Raw genomic sequence first — 20,968 nt, 5'->3', positions numbered from 1 at the left:
CCAGTGTAGCAGCATCGCCACTGTCAGATGCACTTATATAATATTTTCAATAAACTCGTGTTTCTTTCCTTTTGTCATTCATTACGTAGATAATTTAATGACACTAAACACGCGCAATCCTCACAAAATAAAACAAAAACCAAAGAAATACCAGAGATAAAAGTAAAAGAATGAAACGAAAATAAAAAGTAATTAAAAATTAAAATGAGCTGAAATATAATTTTATTTTTCAAGGAACTACACAAATAATTAAATTAGTAGATTCCAGATTATTTAAACTGCATTTTTCATATAATGTACACGCTGTGAAATAAAAAAATACGGTAATTAAATCTCATTATACTATAGATACAATCCGAATATTTCTCTGATTATCACAGGAGATATAATCACCATCCAATGAACACTGGGTGAAAAAAGCCCGAGTTCGAATCCTGTCAGTGATGTGAGAAACTTTTATGGGCTTTTTTCAAAAAGTGGCTGAATTATTGGTTTCAGACAGAATTAGCACATCTGACCACCATTAAATTTTTGATAAAAAGAAGGGAAGGGACCATGTGTTAGCAATGAACGCCCAAGAGTATTTGCTTTCTCTTGTTGCCTCTCTAACATGCTGTTTCAGAAAACAGTCATCCAGTAAATCCAAAAAGCCTTAGCAGTGTGTGAGTGACCAACCACAAGTTCCACTCAATATCCGGAAAGGATATTGAGTGGTCTACTTGTTTGTTATACTCATCGAAGTCATTCATGTTTAGTTTATGAGTTTTGAAAATAAATATTGTCTTTTAAATTAGTGGAAAGGATTGACTGGGTTATCGCCATTTGCAGAGGACAAAGCTGGACAAATATTATTAAAGAGGGCAAAAATATCAGATTCAAGGTTTGATTCTAATATTTTTGTCCTATACTTGAAAATAAATTTACATCTGATAAATTACTATGGGTAGAAAAAACTCTCCTTGATTTCATTTAACAATGACATTTTAGTGCGAGAATGGGTAAGATGAAAGATTGAATGTGGTGTGGCAGTCAGCGCCAGACTCATATCTCGGAAATTTGCAACCCTACTGGAGTTTTCGAGATTGGTACAATAACCAAATAACATCCAGTGAAGTGCAATAATGTGGTCGGAAATAGCTGGTTGATGTGAGAGGCCAACGGAAGCTGATAGGACTTCTCAGTCATCAGAGCTGAATCCAATGAGCTGTGGAAAGATCTCTTCGGAGTAGAGGTCCTCAGCCATCCAATTTACAATAACTGTGGGAAGCAACTGAGTCAACAAGGACCAGCACTACTATGGCACACTTTGAACTCCTCGATGAGTACATGCCACAACGAAGCCAGGCTGTTCTGAGGGCTAGGTGGGAATTATTCGTTATTAGGTCAATGTATGTGCCAAATGTAGATGGTTTAAACTTTTATTTATTACAATTTATCAATAGTCTTCCTTATTAGTTCGAGCTGTTCTCTCAAAATCAGTTTCCTTATCTGAAGACTGAAGGTCCAACGTAAAATGGAAGCAACAGGACTTCTTGCTGTCTTATTAGTCCAAAAAATATGGAAGTGATGTTTCTGATGCCATTTTCCTCCATCAGTACTTCCAGTTTGCTAGGAATGATCTTCTAGGAATGATTCTTCACTTCTCAGATACCGGAAGTGACGTCGCAAAACTTTAATATTATTTCAATGTATTTTTAAATTTTATTCCTAGGGATAGCACCTTGGATTTTGAAAAATCGGTGCGCATTTTTTATTTAAAAATCATTGTACATGCAGATTTTATCTTAAAATATCCATTCAAAAATATTTTAAAGTTTTTTTTTAATAATGCCAGTTGTGTGATGAAAATTATCTTGGTTGAAAGATTATGTTCGTTTATTTAACTTTAACCAAAAAAAAAGATTATTTATGACAAAAACACTTAACAAAACGTGTCCAACTATCGTTTTGTATTAACACGAAAAATCTGCCATGTTCTACGACAAAACTTCCTCTATTCTTTCTTTCCTCAAAAGCACGTGCCTATTCCAAAAGAATGAACCGCATTTATGCTCTCTCCATCCGTTTATCTGGTTTTATAAACCATACATACCAACTGCGCGCGCTGCAGGATATCCCCATCGTGCTGTAAATGTCACTTATCGGAAGCTTGCGCCTTAATAATTGGATGAAATCCGTAGCTTCTTGTACCTCACAACCAAGGCCCTAAAGGTGCTATCTGCTTAAGGGAGCAGACGATGTTGGCGTCTGCTGGTCAGCTTCGACTGTTTCTGTTAAGAAAATTAGCGTTTCCGAACGACACAATCTATCATCTGCGAATACATATCATTCGGCTGTCTACCATCATTGGGATGGGTAAAAATGGCGGCTTTTGACGTCATATATCCCACAATTCTCCCCGAGGCACGACCATAGAAACGGTAAACGGAGGTCAATACGCGTGGCTCCCATTGGTAGGCTCCTTTCTTCAGTAGTCCACCTGAACGCAGTTGGGTAGAACGGCCGGAGAAACAGGCAGCAGGCCTGTTGACAGCGTTCTTTCGTCGTTTTTGTACCATCAGGCTCACATTTGGTTAAGTGTAGAAAGCATGATAGCAGAGGTTGAAAGTAGGCTGGCATCGTAAGCTTAATAGTGGATCTAGGGAGCTTTTTCCCTAGTTATTTCCAAGTGCGTGTGGAGGCAGCGGTGTTCTAGCATCCGTAGTAATCATGGGATGTGCAATGAGTGCTGAGGAACGAGCCGCCCTGGCCAGGAGCAAACAAATTGAGAAAAATTTGAAAGAAGATGGAATTCAGGCTGCTAAAGATATCAAACTTTTACTGCTAGGTAAGCACCGCTTAAATGTACGTGGTGCTTTGTTTTTGTGCGCTTCCTCAATACATTCTTTATGTCTAAAGAAAACAGCGTTCTTATAATCCTCTTCCTCCTCCCTTACCCTTGAGAGAACAGCAAGAGGAATTCAGATGTGTGTGCGTTGTCTGTGTATGTGTGTGGTTAAATGGTCTGAGAATGGATACTGATCATCATTTCTGTCATTTCCAGGTGCTGGTGAATCGGGGAAAAGTACCATTGTGAAACAAATGAAGTAAGCTTTTGTTTATTTATTTATTCACTTTTATTAGCCTTAAAGTAAAGAACAGGGTCAAATACCCTGTGTACGATAGCAACATTTATAGCAACTACGCATCAAACTATGTACAATTGTATTAGCCTTTAGGGTTATGACTTTTGTACTGTTGAATGTCTTTGGACTCATGTACTGCGTACAGCGTATTGGTAAAGAAATTCCATCGATGATAAACACATCATTCTAAATTATCCTTTTTGGGAATAATGTAAAGGTTAAGATAAATACCCGAAACGTTTTCCAAGGCTAATTTTACCATCACTTCGATTTTGAATCATAAGACGCGACTTGCTGTGTTATTGTATAATTTCATCCGTTGTCTTTCATAAAGAACTCCTAGCTGCGCCGACATCACCTCCAAAGTTGTTGGACCATCGGAAATCAATAGCAGGGTAGCGCACGGACGCCATTCTGCGAGAATGCAGACCTAGTGTGCAGTTGAGCGCACACATATACAAATACCAAAGAGAGAGAGAGAGAGAGAGAAATAATAGGAATCATTTATAAATATGCAGATCGTCTCTTATTTACAATGGTCTTAGACTCCAGGAGTTTAATCAACGGTTTTTAACAGCTAAGAAAGAAGATGAGAAGGAGGTAGTTTGTAAAACAAAAAAGCGAAAGATCTGCAGGATAAAATTAATATGTATTTTATGTCATGTCAGGATGATTAGGCAGAAACGAATGTAGCACCACAGATAGTACGTAAATGTATAATCAACGATGTGTTGTAATCAAATATTGACTCTGTACATTTTTATTTTAAGGAGTATAATATATTTCTTTCATAATATACAATGGGTTGAACCCTGGAACTCCGGCAACACCCCAGGGTACTGTGGTAAAAGCATCTTTCTGTGGTAGATGCATCACTGGCATTCTTCGTAATTACCATATTGGCTACATTCTGTTGAGATGTACTCAAAAGGTAATTTATGCTTTGGAAAGATTCTGGAATTATCAAAGAGTTTAATTCTCTGCTGTTTTGTTTTTTATTTTAAAACTGGAACTAAAAGTGGTTGTTTTGCACGCCTTTATTGATCATTTAACCCATCGAAAAAGAACTGAGAGAAATTGGTAATATCGTTGAATCCTAGAATCAAAATCATAAGATATCTTGTATATAACTGAAAAAATTAAATATTACTTTCTGTTTTGGAACGATTTTGTATCTATCGAAGGTTTTAAATCCTTTTTGAAATAAAAATTGGTTTTGGAACCCCTCCATCGGTCGTAACCCATTTGTAACCATCAAAGCCTTTCATCCTGTTATTTATTTACTTTTTAAGATGAAACAAATATTAAATAAATTTTATCTTTCAAAAGAAATTAATGTCCCATCAGCTAGAATTACAGACAAGAAGGTATCTTGTATATAATTGCAAAAGATAAATTAATCTTTCGATTTTGTAGTAAAAGAAAAGAAAAGTAGAAAGAAATTACCAATTATTTTTCTTAAATACTATCAATAAAAGTTTTTAATAACACAAAACTGGTAATTCTAAGTGGTAATTAATAATTAATTTCAAATGTTTTATTCTCGTGGGTTGTACAGTTGGTACAATTACCATCCTCCCCAGGGTGGTAAAGACCTGGGTTCTCCTCCTGTCGATGACTAGAGGAGTTTTTATGGCCTTTTTCACAACTTGGCTGAGGTAGTCGGTCTCAGGCGAGATTAGCATGGTTTGATTAGCATTTTATATAAAAGTGATCAGCATATCACATGGCAGGTTGTTGGACGTCATATTTAACAAATATGACATCTAACATCCAACATCCCTAAGTAGACTGTGGCAACGTGCTAAGAAAATGAAACATTAAAGGTGATCTTGCTGAAGAAATGACCTATCTATCCTTACAGACTTGCTTCAGTGATGCAAGGAGCTGGTGGATGCTTCTATCAGCTCTTGCACAACTTGCAGATAAAAAAACTGTCATATTAGGGCTAACCAAAATCGATATATATTGGTGCTACCCTAAATAAGCCCTTGTGTACTATGTCCACAAATTGCGTGTGTGTATTGTCTGATTGAGTTGCCTGTTTTGCTGGAGGAAAAACCCGAGTTTCCGAAGGGGAACTTTGCTATCCACGCCTGAGATCGACCAGTTCAGCCACGGAGTGAAAAAAGCCCATAAAAGTTCCTCGCGTTGTTGACGGGATTCGAACCGGGGTCTTTTTCATCAAGTGTGCGGAGATTATAACCAGGTTTCACCAGATTATAACAACTATTCTACCCGAGCAGACTCCAACAACTAGCAAATAGCTACATGAAATGAATTTCTATGGTTGAGTTGCATTGCATAAGTCTTTAATTCCAATTGTAATGCACTGAATCGTCTTGGAGATGGTCATTACAGCCTTGATCTCAGTTAAATAGAAAGCCAGTGAGATGAATTAAAATGACGGATTCAGACTCTGGCAAGAAGGACCTCTGCGTTGTTGGAACTCATTTCTGTTTTTAAAGAAGAACGGATCGCAAATACCACAGGCATTTTTAAACAGGTGGAAAGCCTTTCACAACATATTCAAGAAAGCCAAAGGTAACCTAACTCGGTATTAATCTTCTTAATAAATGCATATTATTTCCTGAATTTTGCTCAATTAATTTTGATAGGTCGGTTTGCGTGCAATACAGGTAAACTAGGAAATGAAATGGGATGCTTTTTAATGCTGCTGGAAACAAAGACCACACTGTAGATTTTATGCTAGAGGGAAATTCATTTTGGTTTTTCACCTTGCCCTCGTGCTTGCCCTTGCCCTTTCATTGCAACCCTCCCCACACCGGGTGAAAAAGACCGGAGTTCGAGTCTCGTTGATGATGTGAGGAATTTTTATGGGCCTTTTTCACATCGTGGCCGAGTTGATCGGTCTCAGGAGAGGGTAGCATGGTTTTTCTCCCGGAAATTCGGATTTTTTTGTTCATCAAACAGAAAATCGACCACAGAACACACACAATCTATAGGCATTATACAAGGGGCAATATGGTCCTAGCTGCTGATGTTCCAAAAACCATATAACAACTTCTACCTGTTTGGGATTATGGAGTACTTAATTTAGGAATAGTTGGCATAATAATCTGAAATAATCAATACAATCCCACCACATGGAACTTATTGAAATATATTGAGTAATGAATTCTCTATTTGTTTATACGCTTGTTTTCTGTTTTTTATAATTTTAAGTTGTTTTTGTTTACAATGAAGCATACGTTTCCATCTTGAAGTGCATTACATTGTAATAGTTGAAGTTACTCGAACAATCGTACTTTATTAACCCTTAAATTTAAATTTGGTGAACGATTTTCTCTAACCAAACTTCGCTTAATTTACTACGATCTTTGAAGAGAAAGTCATTTACCAGTCATCTTAATTAGCAATGACTTCATGTTCTCTTCTTTGGTAGTGCCTGGAACTCCGTGGATGATTTAGAGATGAGTTAGAAGATTTAAAACACGACATTTAAATTCCAAATATGATTTACCATAAACCAAATAGTTAATCTCAAAAGAAGTAACAGCCTCGTTGTAGGATCTCTGTCCTCCCTACACCTGGTGGAAAAGACCTCGAGGTCTTTCTCCTAATTTCTAACATCCTACATGTTAAAAGTGGTATTTATGCATTGGCGTGTTCTCTGGGCCCCTAAAAGCACGAACTTTTTTCCAGATTTTTAACATATTGCAGTGATAAAAACAAAACTAATACAGAAATACATTAATATAGTATAATATTAATACTATATTATCAGTTAAAAGTTTAGTTGAAATAATATAATATCAACTTTACAATTTCATACGATAATATGAAAAAGGAAAAATCCACTTAAATCTTTTAGTTTAATGGTCACCTCATTTTAGTTTTGTTGTAACTTCCTGTCTTCTAATGCTGACTAAAGTTACTTCCGAAACCTCTTCCTGGTATCCTACTTGCTACAACTGTACTGTGAACGTATGTGTGTGAGGGAAAAATCAGGAGGAACCTATCCTTATTAATTAACAGATCCGCTTTGTTATTTTCCTGATTTGGCTTCTATAAGGTCTCACGAATCAACTCCTGGAGTTTCCTGACTTCATGTAGATCTAATTTCCTTCTTGTTCACTGGAACAAGAAATGCCAAAGCACCTAAAACTATGAGGTGTCAGTATAGTGTGCCTGTAAAATGAATTTGTTTTGTAACGCAAAAATGAGTTCCTAGAAGATTCCAAGCTCAGGGTACAGCGACTTTCTGAGTTAGTTGGTTTCAGGCACGGGCTGCATGGTTTTTTTCTTTAAAACTAGGGGTTTTCGTCCAGCAGACAGGCGAATCAACTACAGAATATACTCGGGCCGGCCCTCGATGGTACAGTTAGTGTAATCATCGTCCTTCCAACATTGAGTGGAAAACGCCTGAGTTTGATTCCTGTGGATGACGTGAAGAATTTTTATGTCCTGTTTCATAACGCGACTGAGTTAGTTGGTTTCAGTCGAGGGCTGCGTGGTTTTTCTCTTCGAAACTCGGGTTTTTCGTCCATTAGACAAGGAAAATCGATCACAGAACATACGAAACATAAATATGGAGTGCAATATGGTCTTAGTCATTGATGTGCCTAAAAATACCCTACAATCAATCAACCAATGTTCTATTATATATTGGTCTACCACTTTAAAGGTTGAAACATCAGTCCCTAATGGCCCGATAGGTCTTCAATAGTTGTTAGCCGCAGTTGAGAAATCATTCGCTTTAGAAAGGGCATTATCACACGTCAAGTACGGTTCGAGGTGCCATCCAGGACACTTTGCATAAAAAAAAAAACGTCCTGTTGAAAAAGCCCCTTTTTCCAATAAATTAAACAATCTTTATGGCATAGGTAAAGTTGAATGCAATAATCTTATCATGGCAAGAACGCCAGATATTTGCATAACATTAGTAGAAAGCAAAAATTTCACAGATAACATAAAGCAATATTAATGAGCGTACAGTATTAAATTAGAAAGGATGATCAATCAATTATCAATAGGACATAATAAGATTACCAGGAATTTCTTCCTAAACAACGTGTCAGTGTCCTTTGGTACCATGCCATACGGTTGCATCAGTCGTTGTTGCATTACATCTGGTTCCTTCACTTTCAGATTACATCCGATATTGTCCCTGTTCATCATCCGGTAATGTCCAATGATTCACATATAAAGTAGACTTATGAAACTACTGGAAAATTTTCTCTCTCCTGCAATCATGCATTATTAACGAGCATCCAATAGAAATCATCCTATAAAAAATATTTGTTGTAGTAGTAGGGGTTTTGGAGTATCAGCGACTGAGGTCATATTGCTCCTTGTATAGTGTCTGTAAATTGCAATTTTGTTAATTTGCTGGATGAAAAACTCGAGTTTCCAGGAGGAAAATCCATGCTACCCTCGCCTGAGATCGACTAACTCAACCACATTTTGAAAAAGGTCAATAAAATCCCACACGTCATCGACAGGTCTAACTCAGGTCTTTTCAATCCAGGGTGGAGGAGGATGGAGATTCTACCAACTGTGCAACCCACGAGGGCCATGTATTTGAAGTTCAGCTGGATATGAACATTTTGGATGAAAAAATATCCAAATTCGCAATTTTTAATAGTTAAAAGAATGCGAAGAAACTGATGTACGCAGGCAATAAATAAATATTTATTTATTTACATGAAATACCACGAGTCATAAATGATAGCATTGTGAGTTCAGTCATAACACGGTAAAAAAGTAAACAGATGCTAATTTGCATATTCGTATAAACAAAACTGCTACTTATTTTAATACAGCTTGTTTTATATCTGTAGCCCCTGTTTTCAGCAGCTGATGTTTTATATTTTAAATGTCAAATGTTACCCAGAAGCAGGAGTTAACGATGGTGGAATTTTACATCAACTGGCCACAAGCCAGAAAACAGCGTCAATCTCGGGCCTTTTTTGGCTCCAAATTAATTTCCAAAGCATTGAAAGATATCGCCCGTTTACTGTATTATGAAAAAGATAAAATTAATTATCCTGATGAAGACAGTTTATCTTTTTCTATTATTTTGAACAAAGTACAAAGAGATTACCGAATCAGCCAACCAATTATTTTCTTTCTCTCAACTATCCATAGACCTTTCTTTTTCTTAAACAGAAGGCATTATAGCATTTATTAATAATATATATTATTAATAAATCTAGACTGAAGGTGGCTTGCCACCATTTTGGCTAGCAGCTGTTGACAGAAACATAACTTAATCACTTCCTTGGCAGTAGTCCACTTCATCGGAGATTGTAACCTAGATATGGTGATGGAATTATGGCTTATGGCTTGTATTATGCAGGTTAAGAACAAAAGCGATCGATAACAGCCAAGTGAAACGTAAAGAGGCATGTTTCAAGTACCTGACAACGTACAATGGTTGAACAAACTACATTAGATACATAGTATTATATTATAATACAGATTCCTGGTTAACTTAAGTTGCCCTTGTGGGTAGCACAGTAGGTAGAATTGGAGTCCTCCCCACATCGAGCAGAGAAGGCTTGAGTTCGAGTTCTGTCGATGACATGAAGGATTTTTCACAACGTGGCCGAGTTAGTCGGTCACAGCAGCATCGTGTTTTTCTTCTGCAAATTTATTTGAACCAGGTTTTCTGTCACTGGTAATAAGACTGAATCAGAAAGGAGGAGCTCTGTTTTTCTTCTAAACACTGTTCCACCAATAAACTTAAAGCTGTCTCAGTAATCACTGCCGTCTTCCCACAAGCATCTTTTTTCTACTGTGTCAAAACAATCAGGAAGTTTGCTTCCAGGTTTCAAGCTTTCTTTCAGGATTTAAACTTACACTTTAACAATTTCAGTTTTCAGTTACTTTTCTCAAAAAGTCTCTATGGTGAATTTGCATGATTGCTGTTGTTGAAAGTAGATTTAATATTTTCCTGGTTTACTGGTTCTACACCAACCACAGAAATTCTTGTGGTTGGTGTAGCCATTTATGCACAAAAGTGGTGATAATTATATGGAGTTGTCTTGTCAATATGGAGGATGGTGTAGTGCTTCAAACTCCATTTCCTATACCTGATTCAATGTAAAGTGGGCGGTGAGGACGAGCATTATTATGATGCCGGCACACACCTGAGAACAGCAAGCCAGTTTCTTTATTTCTGTTTTAGAACAGCAAGACTGTTTCTCTATTCTACAGATAACGTAACAGAATCATCGTTATGATCCCAGAATACAATGAGTAACACTTTCCCAGCTGACTCTTCAGTACGGACTTTCTTCAGTAGATGTGAGCTTGCATGGCATTACTCCGAACTCTTGTATTTTCTTTCTGGTGTTTAGTGCACCCAGAATTCATCTCCAGTCACTGTCTGTTCTAAGAAGGCATCTCTTTCGAAGCTTTTACTGTTCAAGAAGCACGAAGCACACATTAAGTTGTCGTTCCTTCAGTTCTAGTGTTAAATGTCAAGGAATCCCTAGAGCACACGCTTTTCAAAAGTGCAACTCCTCGCTAAAGATAGTATGTGCTGCTTCAACAGTAACCTTACAGATTGCAGAAAGATTTCTGGTGTCACAATATGTGCCTACTCTGGTCGAGGTGTATCTCAACACTTTCAATAGAATTCTTAAACTTATTCATCTACTCGTAGACTTGCTGTTGATTAGCCTTCATTTGGCAGCACCATCATCCCAATTGTGCCCCCAACCATCGTGATATATGGGTTGTGGGGCACAATTGGGATGATGGTGCTCCAAACTTCGATTTAATACCCATTTAGACATGCTCCTCACACGTGCTTCAAGACTCAGGCCGATAGCAAAGCAACATCTCCTACACATCACTGATAAAAAGACAACCGTGAGGTACATTAGAGCAGTTATTTTTCCACCTTTACTCTACGCTGCTGAAATTTGGGCCTCAGCTGCATCGTCAATAAAGAAACCACTCTTTGCAGCAAAACAGCTCCTAAAGTGAGCTGTTCTGCTGCAAAGAGTGGTTTCTTTAAAGTGAACCAATAGGAAGCATAACCTTCCGACTCTGATTCGCACCACGCAACTTGCCGACTCTCTGGGGATTCTACTGCTTCCCACCTTAATTGACGACCAACGCCTCCTTCTAGCAAAAGTCAAGATGATAACAGGCATAATTGTAACAACTTCATTCTGGGATACATGTGGCCGGAGGATCCCTTGCTGCCCTAAGGGCCAATCCTGAGCTCTACCGGTCTTAAAATGGAGTCGTGACTCCATCTCTCGGACAGGTTCCTCCCTCAGAAGATGCTCAAGCAGACTTAGAAACTTGACGCTGGCCTGAACAAATTCGCCGTTGATCGAAGATATAGAAAAAACAATTTCAATAGCCATAACTCAACTGTTCCTTTACATTTTCTTCTGTCTGATTGAGCTTGTGCTCTTATCTCGATGTTAAGCCAGATCAATCCGTCCTAACTCTTGCGAGGAGTTTTCTCCTTTGTATAGTCATCTTTCTCTTTCCATTTGTAAATAATTGTATTATTATCTTTGTATAGCGACCTTCTGTTTTCATTCATTTTGTAAATAATTGTTTTAGAATCCTGGAAGTATTCGGGAGGCTGTGAATCCCTGGCTGTGAAGGGAAACCTGCAATGTTTTGCAACAAAGATTCTCTCTCTCTCTATAAAAGACTGCGATCCACAATCTGACACAAGAATCATCATCGGATGAAAAACTAGTTTCCGGGAGCAAAAAACTATGCCACCCTTTCCTGAGACAAACTCAACTAACTTAGCCATGTATGGGGAGGAGGGCGATTCCACAAACTGTGCTACCAGGGAGGGCGAGAGGAAAAAACAAACAATAAAAATACAAAACAGATGTCCTTCATCAGCCATTTTGAATGTAATAGCGTAGGAGTGTTTTTGCTGTTTCCGTCTCTACACACGCTAATATATCAACTTTTTATTTTTCATTTGAACCGACCTTGACACTTATTATAAGACATTTTTGCTTGAGAATAAATTTCAAACATAACTGTGATTCCACAGAACCAATTATCTATTCCTATTTGAACCCATTCAATCTAAAAGGAAAAGAACTTTATCAAAAGGTAAAAGATTCGTTTAACTTTAAACACGTTCAGAGAATTGGAAAGTACGTTAAGCTTTCATAGTACTTCATTCAACTAACAAAGACCTGGTAGCTGGTTGGCAAGTTCTTATCTTTAGTCAACACTTGGAAGTCTGAAGTCCTCACTGTCGTTTTCTGCAGAATGAGAAGGCCATGTTTCGCCTTATCAGACAATCAGTTTCCGATGGTTGCTGAGTTATCATTCTGGAACTACTTTTTTCTGGTATTAATCTTTCTCCCTTTCTCTCTCTCTCTCTCTCTCGATATTTTTATTTACAAAAGTCGCATTCTATTAAAGTTCAATGCAAGGTTTCACAGAAATTCACTCAATGAACTTTAACTAAAATTATGCTAATTCTGCAATAAGTTATACAACACGCGGTTATTTAATATAGAAATATTTGGTATTAATTCAGTTTTTAGTACTTCATAGGTGGCCCTCGTGAGTAGAACAGTTGGTAGAATGCAGTACTACCCCACCGGGTTGAAAAGACCTGAGTTCGAGTCCTATTGATGAGGTGAGGAATTTTTATGGGCCTTCTTCACAAGAGTCAGTTGTTCTCAGGCATGGTTTTTTCTCCGGGAAACTCGGGTTTTTCGTCCAGCAAAATAGAAAATCGACCACAGAACACACGCAATTTGCAGCCAACATGGAGCAATATGGCCTTAGTTGCTGATGCTCCTAAAAACTTTACTATAACAACTTCATAAGTCTTTTTATACGCTGAATATAAGATCTTTCATTTTCTACCACCCTAAGTATAGTACTATATAGACATAGGCTGTCCCAAAAATGCTATCACATAAGAATAATGAATGCCCAGTCATCTGCATTCTTTGAAGAACCCCAAATGGCAGCGTTCACAAAGGGCACTCTTACAGATGGAACAATCGGTAATAAATTTTTTTTAATGTTTCCATCAAGAAGTCTTAGTCAAAGTCTAGGTTCTTTAGATTTAGAAACCATTTCATTTATTCAATTTCATAAATGAACATTTCTGAAGTTAAATAAATGTAACCTTTCATTAATGGAAATTCCTCAAGGTGGACCAGTGTAGCAAGCGAACTCCCTCGAGGATTAGTGTTGGAGTCACTTATGTTTGTTGTTGTTGCTGCAGTAGGGTTTTAAAATGAACGATTAGAGAAATGTCAACACTGATCTCACTGAAATTTCCTCACTTAAGAGGAGAGTATGGTTTGAGTTCAGGATGGAATGACAGATGTTGACATGGAAGGGCAAATTGTCATTTCTTATCCACATTGTATCTCACTCCACTTAAATTGTAAGAAATGACAATGACAAATCCGTTTGTCAAATACCTGAATCAGTCCATTCTTTCTAGGTGGAGTAATTTTAATGATGAATAAGAGCAGTTGTTTCATTTCAATAACTACGAGAGTATTCTATAAAGATGGTATTTCCCTTACATAGTTAACAACTCTCATAATAGGGTGACCTAAGAAATACCTCATCTACCCTTGTGCATTCTTTGGTCTTTCTGCCTATTTTTCTGAACGATAAACAAGAGTTTCCAGTCGTGTTTTCCGATTGGAAAACCTTGCTCTCTCTCTCTCACACCTGAGACCGACTAACTCAGTCATGGAATGAAAACAGCCCATAAAAGTTTTTAGCGTCTTTGAAGAGATTCGAACTCGGGCCTCTTCCAGCCGATGTGAGGAGGATGATGATCATAACCACTAAGACCGCGTATGCAACAATCAACCAGTGGGATGAAGGCATGAACCGCAGAATCACCATGGTCCAAGGAAGTGCAAATCCAACTTTATGTACTTAAGGTTTACTATTTTTTTGTGGGAATTATTGGGGACATTATGATCTTTTGTGGCTAATTTGGATATATACGCTTTTAGATATTGCAAACCTCATTAGACACGACGACTAAAAGATTCTTACTAAGAATTCTTTGAGCAATTGGAACTTTTGTATTTAAAAAAGTCACTCCACGAACTTTTTGATCATATCTCGTACATCATCAAGAAAGTGATATACGAGGTATCGTATAATTTCGAAGATATATTTATAGATTTCTGAAAGATATATTTATAGATTTCTGAAAGATATATTTATAGATTTCTGATTCGAAGGCACGAATTTTGAATAATCAATTCAACACTTATTCAGACACACAGACCAGAATAATGGAGTAATAAACAAAACAAAAAGTGTAATGGAAGATAAAATCTTTAGTATAGCACGCAGTCGTAGACACGTCCAGCTACAAATGGTAGCACTTAAGCAAAGTTTTGCAGTATAGGGTCAACGATATAGATGAGCTAAATATAGGGAAAAAAATCTTAGTTCTCTTAGCCCAAAATTCTAAATAACATTCTTGAGTTGTAATTTAGAATTCTAATGCTTCGAAACAGAATGCTGTACGTGCTTGGAATACATCCCATGACAGTTTACGCATGGTCTAAGCCACCAAAGTGCTAATGATATGAAGTCCAGAAGAAAATAACTGTTTCTACAGCATTTCTTACAAAATTTAATTATTTCACATCTGAAATTCTTCAAGAAAATGTTTTATTGCCTCAAGATCTGCAGTTGTACTATTCTGTTAACTACATAACAAATGTCTCAAAGATCGCTGTTTCACTGTCATGCCATCTCCAGAAATCAATAAAAGAAAATTCTAGTTTCCAGGATTCATTTAGCCATATTCAAAATAACCAGTTTCCTGATCATTTTGAATATGGCTAATTTTCGTGGTCAGGTCTTCATGCCTTCTTTAACATTATTTTATTGGAGTGGAATTTCAGACAAGTCGAATTTCTTCTTAACTTTAAAAGTTGGTAAATACATTTCCACCTAAAAGTTTGGAATCATCGAGTAGGACAACAGTTTTCGTTAATTTTTTTGTAATTAGCATTTAAAAATTTACAGCAAAATTTATATTGAAATGATTAATATAAACAACTATACTGGAGAATATTTTGAGCACATAAAGACAGCATATTGTGGTTTTTTTTTTGTTTTTTTTGTGGAAGAAACGATAGTATAGCTGAAAGGCAAAATATGTGAAGTTATTTTATCTCAACCTGCACAGCATTAGAAGTGGCAAAAGCAAGCTTATACATCAGCAAAAAACAAAAACAAAAAAAAAACGACACTTCGCAATTTACTTATTTATTCCCTCCAACAATTTGGTCCTTCTTTGAATTTATTTAAGCTATCAACTTCCACAACAACAAATGTAAGTTTGTTCCAACAATCAACCACCCACTAGCTAAAAGCAAACTTCCGCATATCTATTCTGCAATTGTCCTTCCTCAATTTGAATTTGTGCCCCCTCATGTGTGAAGTCTGAGCAAGAAGAAGAACAATCCCATCAGCATTGAGCTTGCTCAATCATTCAAAGCCTTAAACACCTCAAACAGATCACTTCACAGGTCCGTATTCTCCAGACGCTGCAATTTGCAGAACTGACGCCTTCCTTGGTAAGAGCGCCCCTTTGTTCCAATCACCAATCTCGTTGCCTTCTCTACACTCATAAGGCTGCTCTAAATCCTTCTAAAATGAGGCCTCCAGCCGTGTATGCAGTACTCAAGGTGTGGCCTGACCATTGCCTTATACATGGGACAATAACTTCCTTATCCCTGTTAGCAAAATTCCTGTATATCATTGACAAAACTCCACGTGCTGGCCTGGCAGTCTGTTTGCATTGGTCAGAGAACTCCATATCTGACTGCACAATTACTCCCAGGTCTTTTTCGTTTTCCACTACCCTGAGTGTAGTAACGCACGGTAATTACGTTACTCTGGGGTTACTGCTCCCCATATGCAGTACTTTGTATTTGTCAATATTAAACTTCAATTGTCATTTCTAACCCCATCTGCTTAACTTTTCTAGACCTTGTTGCAGTAGAATACCGTCATTCCTGTCATTAACCGCCATACCAACTTTTATATTATCTGCAAAATTTTATATTATCTGCAACATTAAGCCTGACATGCCTTCATCGATATCATTGATAAATATAGACAACAACAACAGGACAAACACCGAACGCTGGGGAACCCCACTAATATCATTATTCCATGAAGAGCAGTGCCCTTTGATTACCACTCTCTGTCTTCTCCCACTCAACCCTATCTTGCTATCCATAGCATCAACTTGCAATTAATACCACACTGCTCCAATTTGCACAGCAATATTTTATGTACAACAGTATCAAAGGCTTTCCTGAAATCCAAAGGGATCACATCTGGTGAGTATGGGCTTGGCATACCCAGGGTCCTGAGCTGGATATCATCATTCTTCTCTTTCTTGGTGATTCCCTTTTGACTCTCTCTCTCTCTCTCTCTCTCTCTCTCTCTCTCTCTCTCTCTCTCTCTCTCTCTCTCTCTCTCTCTCAGGGTAATGTGGGAATTTTTTTTGGCTGGTGCAACATAAGCTTCAGGCTTCCTTGCACCATATAGCTAGCTAGTAATAATAAGAAAATTATTTTTTGCATCCAGTTCCTTTGTGACCATATCGTCGAATTTGATTGGATCAGATAAGATTCCCCTTAGCAAACCCATGCTGTGTCTCAACTAACTGCAGTCTTGTCAAGATGATCCTGCATTACTTCTTTTACAAGTGACTCCATGATTTTCTCTTGAACAGAAGTTAAACTAACAGGTCTGTAATTACTCGTGTCACCCTTTGTGAATTGGAATACCTTCGAACGTCACCAGTCCGCGGGGACCTCCATGAATTCAAGGATGCTCTCATAATTATGACTAAGGATATTCAAACTTTCTTTGCTGCATCTCTTAATACAATTGGATAGATCCCATGAACCTCAAGTGCTTTTCTTTTGTTTAACTTCAACGATTTTCACTTTCCTCTTTTATTACAAAATCATTTAGCTGTCTGTTTGAGTTCGATAACCTTCAGGCATCCCCCTCCCTAAAAGACTCCTCAAATATGAATATAGATGCCAAATACTCATTCAGTTTGTCAGCTATCTGAGCGGGATCATCAACAGTCGAACCATCGATATCAAGTGGACCAATCAGATTCATCCCCTTCCTTTTAGAGTTTATTTTAGAGCTGTTTGTTTTGGCATCCTTTTCCAAAGATTTCTCGTAATCTGTCTTCGCTTGCCTAACCTCCTTTGTGATTGATTACAAACTAGTTTATATCTAACGTAGGCTTCGGTGGTTCCTGATAATTTATATGCATCCCATGCATTTTCATTTCTGCCACAATTCTCACCAGTTCACCGACATCCATTTAGGCCCATAACTTGAACAATATTTCTTAGTTGGTAATTCCTATTCGTGAATCTAACTTATTTTATGGAACCTTATCTGTGGAAATTAATCCTACAAGTAAAAATGGGTTAAATGTGAAGTAATTTGGACCTAGCCAAACCTCAAATTTTATAGAGAAATTCCGGATTTATTTTATTAATAATTTGCTTTCAAACTCCTCTTCTAAGCAGAACTGAATGCATCGACAATTTCCTCTTGTTGGTAGCGCCAACAACAATTTCCATAAAAAAAAGATTCTGAAATGTGTGAGTGATATCAGCAGTTCTACAATTTCACTTCCTGCACAAGATGTGTGCACATTTCCTGTATATTCTCGTATCTCATACTTCAGTTGTAGAAAGGAATCTGTCTGTGACGATTTTTTCAATCACAAATAACGTCTTCCTTGTTAAAAGCAATTTTTTCTATTACTCTTACAATATGCAAGTCATATATTATATCCAGAATATTTCATTTCAACTCTTGAGCCAGAAAACAAGGGACCACAGTGAGACAAATCATTTCAGTTATTTGTTGAATGATTTTTGTTGTCATTTTGGAACAGAACTGTCATATTAGGGCTATTCGATAACCAGCTCATCTGCCCATATAATAAGTCCATGATTCATTTTCTATGTCCATGTGTGCAATATGTCCATAAATATAGAAACTATTATCAATCTTTAAACCTGTTTTCGAATTACCTAGTGATGTTCTTGTAAAATCAAAACTTAAAGTAACAGTTTGCAAGAAGATATCTACTAGCTATATTCAACAGGATGTTAAGCAACTTCTTTCGTGAGTCATCGTATATCTGTACTTTTTGCCACAAATTAAGATCCATGCTGTTCCAGTTAAAATTTAACAAGGATATTTCTTAGTTTCTGCCCTGGTGGGTAAGTTAGAATCACCATCCTCCCCACACCGGGTGGAAAAGACCTGAGTTCGAGTCCTGTCGATGACGTAAGGAATTTTTATGGGCCATTTTTATGGGAAAAACCGTTATGAGACAGCCATTTTTCATAAAATGGCTGAGTCTCATAACGGTTTTTCCTCCCGGAAACTCGTCTTTTTCGTCTAGCAAAACAGAAAATCGACCAACCCATCCAATTTACAGGCCTTCTTGAGATAGATTCTTGACAAAATACAGTTAAAATTTGTTTGATTAAGTGATAGATTTAGAAATGTTAGTACTTCATGTATTATTATTTTTTTAATTTCCTATAAGATTGTAATGAATAAACAAGGAAGTTTTAAATGCTTCATTAAATTACTCTGGTCATGAAAAAGTTCCTCTGCCTCTTACCAAGAAGTGGTGTAGAAAGAGAAAGTAATAAATAAATTTTCTGTTTATACTCCGGAACGACCAAATGGTGAGAGGAGTTCACAAGATAGACAGAATACAAGAAACAGCACCGTATTCAGCAGTCACGGGCTTGAACCTCGGTCATTCAAGGCACGTGTACTTAGGCACCCGCACGCCTGACCACTAGGCTACGCGGCCTTCCTGGAACTGAAGACAGAATTCTCTTTCTATACCACTGTAGAAAGAGAACTCTTTCTAAAGTGGTATAGAAAAAAGATTTCGCTTTCTACACCACAAAAGTACTGGAACTGAAGACAGAAACTTATCAGAGGAGCAGAGAAAAGTGCGAATTTAGCATCAAATGATTATCATGAAATTGCAAGGATAATCAGGATAATTATAAACCATGACGTATCAAGGTAATCAGGATTGTTATAAATCAGGACGTCAGATAATTCAGGACACGTCAGACAATCAGGATAATTGCAAATAAGGACTCGTCAGATAATCAGGATAATTGCAGATCAGGACTCGTCAGATAATCAGGATAATTGCAAATCAGGACTCGTCAATATAATCAGGGCTACGATAAGTTAATCCGGTTAGCCCTTCCATGTAAAAAATAATCTCCAGCTGAAATTCCTTTTAATGAAATGAGGTTGGAAATAGAGCCAATTATTATTTATCAATCACTACCTAAATTTGAAATTCAACTTCTGTCTGCTCTTATTTTGATATGGATGAAGATTGATTTCTTACTAACGCACCTACAAGTTTTGAAGAACTTGACTGTGTCAAGTTCTCCAATTGAAAATGACCATATCTTAGTTAAACTACCGTTTTGCTTCCATTTAGAATAGCTCAAAAAAGATTCTTGGTTAAGTCTTCCGGTCAGCCCTTCCATGTAAAAAATAATCTCCAGCTGAAATTCCTTTTAATGAAATGAGTTTGGAAATAGAGCACCGAACTTTACAATGTACCTTTAATATTAACGTTCTTTGATACCGCCATCTCATTTCAGGAGGGATCTCTTTACAGATATCAAATTGTGACCGCACCTCTGCAGGCTGTTTGTTGGTTCTGTCTAGACAATAAGTTCACTAATTATTCGATTACAGAATAGTCTCCAGACTGTCTTGTCACACCAGCTTATTTGCTGACGAATTAGTTGATAAGTTAACGAAAGAGGATTGTCTAGGAGCTAGAAGTAGCTATTGATGCGGTGGCTTTGTGAAAAAAGAAGATGGACTTCGCTGTTTTAATTTTGTTTTGGTCTTGGCACCTATGACTGTGTGATTGAAATAGTTTTTTTCTGTTAAAGCAATTTCAAGAAATTCGAGAGCAAGACATGAGGGTTATTGCATTCAAAATATCTATTAAGTATGATGCTCAATGAGTTCTACATTTGTACATTAATGAATAGAAATAAAGAAGAATTTACCTCAATGTTTTTTGTAGAATACTTCAACATAACACACTCCTGAATTCAATCGGACGTAAAATTATTTCTTAATGGCTTCCTTCCCTCAAAGACATATGAATGGTCCGACGTATCCGCGATCGATAGCTAAAGTCCACCAACACATCAAACCACCAACGCACAACTCTGAGTTGAAGACATTACGTCTAATAATAAAATCTTTAAAATGATTGCGGTGTATAAAAGCTAAAATCATTAAACTAGTTAAAAATAATTTAAACCAATTTTGAACAACTTCCTTCCTTAATATCAATTAAGATAAATAAAAAAAACAGAGCCGATAAGAGGTTGGTTTAAATTGTTTTAACTAATTTAATGATTTTAATTTTTATACATCCCAATCATTTTAATGATTTTATTATTAGACAATGTCCTCAACTCAAAGTTATGTGTTGGTGATGAGTTGGTGGTCGGGTTGGGGGATACCAGCTATCGATGCGGATACATCGTACCATTCATATGTCTTTGAGGGAAGGAAGCCATTAAGAAATAATTTTATGTCCGATTGAATTCGGGAGTGTGTTGGGTTGAATTATTCTACACAAAAATAACATTGAGGTAAATTCTTCTTTATTTCTATATATTAAAATATCCATATAATTAAATCTCTTATTTAGGAGTTTAGATCTGCTACAGCTACATCTTATGACAGATCTTATAACGTATTGCATAATGTACACATGAAAAATCAGCTTACCTTTAAAAGTT

General features: G+C 36.9%; 1 protein-coding gene across 1 annotated transcript in view; it reads left to right on the top strand.

The window, feature by feature from the left end:
- Positions 1–2,147: 2,147 nt before the first annotated feature.
- LOC150078796 (guanine nucleotide-binding protein G(o) subunit alpha-like) overlaps positions 2,148–20,968 on the top strand; it is a 112,355-nt gene continuing 93,534 nt past the window's right edge. The window contains exons 1-2 of the mRNA XM_090383356.1: positions 2,148–2,827; positions 3,044–3,086. Of these exons, the coding sequence (XP_090239482.1) occupies positions 2,710–2,827; positions 3,044–3,086 (161 nt within the window). The 5' untranslated portion in view covers positions 2,148–2,709. The remainder of the gene's footprint in view (positions 2,828–3,043; positions 3,087–20,968) is intronic.

The sequence above is a fragment of the Mastigoproctus giganteus genome, chromosome 10 (genome assembly GCF_048544385.1).
Source record: "Mastigoproctus giganteus isolate SK-2022 chromosome 10, ASM4854438v1, whole genome shotgun sequence".
Taxonomy (NCBI): Eukaryota; Metazoa; Arthropoda; class Arachnida; order Uropygi; family Thelyphonidae; genus Mastigoproctus; species Mastigoproctus giganteus.
Note: the sequence above shows the minus strand (reverse complement) of the source record. Positions and strands in the feature narration are given on the sequence as shown.